We start from the raw sequence: 5,145 nt of genomic DNA, 5'->3' as shown, positions 1-5,145 counted from the left end.
GAGGCTGGGCTCTACGAGGACAAATGCAGCATCAGGATTGGTGGAAGATCTATCAACAATCTACATTATGCAGATGACACAACCCTGCTTGCTGAAACTGAGGAGGACCTGAAGCACATTCTGCAGAAGGTCAAGGACTGCAGCCTTCAATATGGATTGAGGCTGAATGTGAAGAAGACAAAGATTTTCACAGCTTTGGTTTGCTTGGCTCCACAGTCAACATCCTTGGCATCAGCAGCCAGGAAAATAAAAGGCGTACTGCGACGGGAAAGTTTGCTGTCAGAGACCTCTCCAGGGTACTGAAGAGCAATGGTGTCTCTCTGGAGACTAAGGTGCGTCTGATACAGGCCACGGTCTTTGCAATCACTTGTTATGCATCAGAGAGTTGGACAATGACTAGGGAAGATAGAAGGAGAATTGATGCCTTTGAGCTTTGGTGTTGGAGAAGAGTATTGAGGGTACCATGGACTGCTAGGAAAACAAAGATTCTTCCTGGAGAGGGTTAAACTGGGCTACTCCTTGGAGGCAAGGATTCTGCGGCTTCGTCGACATACTTTGGTCATGTTGTAAGGAGAGACCGGTCCTTGGCGAAGAACATCATGCTTGGGAGGGTGGAGGGCAGGCGCAGGAGGCGAAGGTCCTCTAGGAGGTGGACTGATTCTGTGACCAGGGTAATCGGGATGGGTGTGTCGGAGACAGTGAGATTGGCACAGGACAGAGCAGAGTTTAGGGCTCTTGTACATAGGGTCGCTATGAGTTGCAAGCGACTTGATGGCACATAACAACAACAAACAACATTAAGACACAAGACAATTTCTCTTTTTTTCCCCTACCAACCTTAAAGATTTTTCAACAACTTGCGTACGATAAACTTCTTCCTGGTCCAAATTTATGGTACAGAAACAATCTCTCATTTTGTTGGGTCCAAGATATGGCAATAAATTTTTTGCTTCACCTGTGGGGACAAAAAAATTGAAAACAGTATTATCACCAGACACTTCATATTAATCCTTTTACATTTTTTTTAAATTTAAATTTATTATTAATTTCATTAAAAATTTACAGAGATTTTGGATTTCCATTCATTCATTGTTGCACTTTTATCCCCTCCTAACCCTCCACCCTAGTACACTATCCTCTTGGAAAAGTAAAAGAAAAATTCTTCCATTGTTTTACAAACCCTCCCCCAGGTCCACTCCACCATGTAGCCTTCGCTCTAGACTCCTGTCATGACAAAAATACCTAATCACATATCCCTTTTAAACAGTTTTCTCCCTCATCTGTTTCAATGCAGTATACATTATTGAACCCATCTTTCTCAGTCTCTCCCCAACCCCAAGGTTAGTCCTGTTTTACAACAGTGGCACCATGCAGTATTTGTCCTTTTGTGACTGAGATACTTCATTCAGCATAATGTCCTCGAGAGTCATCCATTTTGAATAATATTTAATGAGTTCCTTGTTTTTCAATGCAGTGTAGTATCCCACTGTGTGACTATACCACACCTTCTCCATCCATTTGTTTGTTGATGGGCACTTGGGTTGTTTCCAACTCCTTGCTATTGTGAACAATAAACATGGGTGTGCATATATCTGCATGGATGTCAGTTATGGTCTCTTTGGGGTATATTCCCAGTAGTGGAATTGCTGGGTCAAATGATATCTATCTGTATTTGTAACTTTTTGAGAAAACACCATACCACTTTCCATAGTGGTTGCACCATTTTACACTCCATCAACAGTGAATAAGGGTTCCAGTTTCTCCAAAACCTCGCCAGCATTTGTTGCTTGCTGTTCTGTTAAATTTTGCTAATCTGACTGGGGTGAGATGATATCTCACAGTTGTTTTAATTTGCATCTCTCCTAGAGCTAGGGAATTTTGAACATTTCTTCATGTGCTTGTTAGTCATCTGAATGTCTTCTTCGGTGAAGTGTCTGTTCATATCCTATACCATTCTTCTATTGGATTATTTACCTTTATCTTGTTGTGGTGCTCAAGTATTTTATAAATTCTGGATATAAGTCCCTTATCTGATATGTCATTACCAAATACTTTTTCCCAGTCAGTGGCTTCCCTTTTCACCCTGTTGTAATCCTTTTACATCTTTGTGAAGTGTTGTAAAGTTGACTGCAACTCATCCAGCCTATGTACAAAAGAAAGAAATACTCCCAATCTTGTATCATTTTCATAATCTCTGCTGAGCTTGAACCCACTTTTGCAGAGAAACGGAATACAATTAGCAGAGTAAATGTGGTGGGGGTGATGGTGGTGTCGTCTACTGGACTGACCTTGCAATGGGTTTTTAGAGGCAGTAAATCATATGGGAGGAGACCGCCCATCTTTTTCTCTCCAGCAGGTGGAGAATTCTAACCACAGCCTTTGCATTATCAGGACAATTCTTGACCACTAAGCCACCCGAGCTCCCCGTAGTAGGTGGCGTTGTTGTTGTTGCTGTGTGCCATCAAGTCAGAACCATCAGAACCAACCCATAGCTGACTTTCCAAAGGGTTTTTAAAAGTAGTTAACAGCACGGGAGGAGACTGCCTATCCTTATTCGATGGAGCAGCTGGTGGATCCAAACTGCTTGCCTTTAGGATTGCAGTGCAGCTTCTTACCCCTAAGGCCACTAGAGCTCCCCATTAAGAGTATTGTTGCTTGTTGTTGTACCAGGAGTCAGAACCAACCCATAGCTGACCCTCTGGTGAGTTAAATCAAATGGGAGGAGACTGTCTACCTTTCTATGATGGTGGATTTGAACCACGAGCTATTGGAACTGCAGAGTAGGTTCTTTTTAAAAAAATAAATAAATAAATTTTTTTGAATTTTATTATGATTTTAACAAAAGTTCACAGAAAAGTTAGATTTTCATTCATTCATTTCATTGTTGCACATTTTACTCCCTCTCTATCCCTTCCCCTCTACCGTTTAACTTTTTTAAAAAAAATTCATTCATTGTTGCATAATTACCTCCCTCCCCCACAGTCTCTTTGCCATGGGCCTCTTATTCTAGGCTGTTGTCGAACGTACAATGCCTGATCATATACTCCTTTTAAACAGCTTTTCCTTCATTAGTTTTCATAATTTAGTCCCTCTTTTCTTAGTCATGGTCTCCCTTCAATGTGCCCGCTTCTCTATTTTAATGATAAGTCACTACTACCAGTTAGGTTAATTCCAACAAATGGTAACCCCATATGTGTCAGAGTAGAACGAAGCATCATGTGGCTTTCAATAGCTGATTTTTCAGAAATAGAATACCTGACCTTTCTTTCATAAACCACAATGTGGACTTGAACCTTTAACCTTTAAGTTAGGAGCTAAGTAAATTAACTGCTTGCATGACTCGAGAAACTTGCATTGTTATTAGAAGCAGATACAAAGAACACATGTTCATGCTTTTTATGTATGCCTGGGTCTGCAGCACATCCTTCAGAAACCTTTCCTATGCTTTTGATACTTGCTATAAACACACTTGGCACAGTTCATAGGGAACTGCAGAGCAGCTTCTTACCATTAGGCCACCAGAGCTCCCTATTAAGTGTCATACAGGGATGACATTTTTTTGTCATACAGGAGGGACGGCGCAGGAGAGGAAGGCCCTCTATGAGGTGGATTGATTCAGTGACTGGGATAATTGGGATGGGAGTGTCTGGCACAGGACAGAGCGGAGTTTAGGGCTGTTGTACATAGGGTTGCTAAGAGTCACAGGCGACTCGACGGCACATAACAACAACAACAACACAGTGTCAAAAAAATTATTAGAGCAAGATCATTAACTTGGTGTAAAAGAGTGTGGAAGGGAAATGGGGCGCATGGGGCCATGTTATTACACTGGCCTCATGAAAGGAATTCCCCACCAACCTCCCACCTGTATTTCTCCATCCCATCCTCTAAGTGCCACCTCAAGAACTCTCTTGTTACTGTTAGGTACCATCAAGTTGATTTCAGCTCCTAACTATCCCAAATTGCTCCATAGGGTTTCCTAGGCCTGCAATCTTCACAGCAGATGAGGGCCAGGCGTGCTCCCACAGAAGTGCTGGCTGAGTCTGAATAATCAGCCTTCAGGTTTGCCGCCAAGTGCTGAACCACTGCACCACTAAAGCTCTTTGCAAAATTGTTACAGTGACTATTAATCCTTTCCTGTGGTACATTGTTTTTCCTTGTCTAATAATCATCCCCATGAGCCCTAAAACAATCTTTGGTATTTTTCAATTTTACAAAGCAAAAATTCCCCCTTATTCCAAAAACTGCCACTTCTTGTTATCACCCCAATTCTTTATTTTTCACTGAAAAACTGTTCAAAACAATAATTTTCAGTCCTTGCGTCTACTTTCTCAACTTTTGTTTACTCTTCAACTCTCTCCATGTTACTGTACTTGCTCTCAGCAAGGTCACTGGTTATGGTCAAATCCAATGATCATTCCTCTATTCTTATCTCACCTTATAGCATCATTTAACACAGTAAATAAACAGTAACGGTCCTCCCTAAAATGGTCCCTCCCCTTGGCTCTCCCAAACACCATTTCTGACTTTCCTTGCCTACCTCAAAAAATGCCAGATTTCAAATTAATTTTTAAGTCTGCGGAATTTTCTGATGAATTAGATGTGAGGATGGATAGGGCATACACCTTTGAATGAGAATGTGAGAAAGACAAAGATGGTAATACTATTATTTGAAAATAATACCGGGAAAGGAGCATATTTTAGGGAAGGAAATCAGAAAACCTCTCTGAGATGGGTTAAATCTAAGATGCCTATACATAGCCAAGGAGGCAGATAAATGTTCACATTTCATGGTGAGGAAGAGAGATCAGGCTTGGCATCAGCAATGACATCATGCATCACAGATTTTGTGGAGGGGAAAAAAGAGAAAGTGGTCTAGAACTGGGTCCTGGGGCATCCACAATTAGCAGCCAGACGAGGTGGAGTTCAGGCTGCTTCTACTAGCAAGCACGGTCACTGAAATGTCCAGGATTTCTGCAGTACCTTTTTTTTTTAAATGTTTTTTTTTTACAGAGGTTTTGGATTTCCATTCATTCATTGCCACAATTTTCTCCCTGCCCACCCCTCCCCACCAGCTCGCTTCCCCCTCCGAAGAGAGGAGAAAAAAAATTCCTTCATTAGTATACAATTCCCAGGTCCCTTCCG

The 5,145-nt window shown here is 41.6% G+C and overlaps 1 protein-coding gene across 3 annotated transcripts in view; it reads right to left on the bottom strand.

Annotated features, from left to right (window-relative positions):
• RASA2 (RAS p21 protein activator 2) overlaps nucleotides 1–5,145 on the bottom strand; it is a 170,619-nt gene that overhangs the window by 138,203 nt on the left and 27,271 nt on the right. For all 3 annotated transcript variants that reach the window (XM_006895097.1, XM_006895098.1, XM_006895096.1), the window contains exon 2: nucleotides 838–955. In XM_006895097.1, the coding sequence (XP_006895159.1) occupies nucleotides 838–955 (118 nt within the window). The remainder of the gene's footprint in view (nucleotides 1–837; nucleotides 956–5,145) is intronic.

This window comes from Elephantulus edwardii, unplaced genomic scaffold, assembly GCF_000299155.1.
Source record: "Elephantulus edwardii isolate Elephantulus edwardi_28Jun2011 unplaced genomic scaffold, EleEdw1.0 scaffold00158, whole genome shotgun sequence".
Classification (NCBI taxonomy): Eukaryota; Metazoa; Chordata; class Mammalia; order Macroscelidea; family Macroscelididae; genus Elephantulus; species Elephantulus edwardii.
This window is presented reverse-complemented; position numbering and strand designations above follow the sequence as displayed.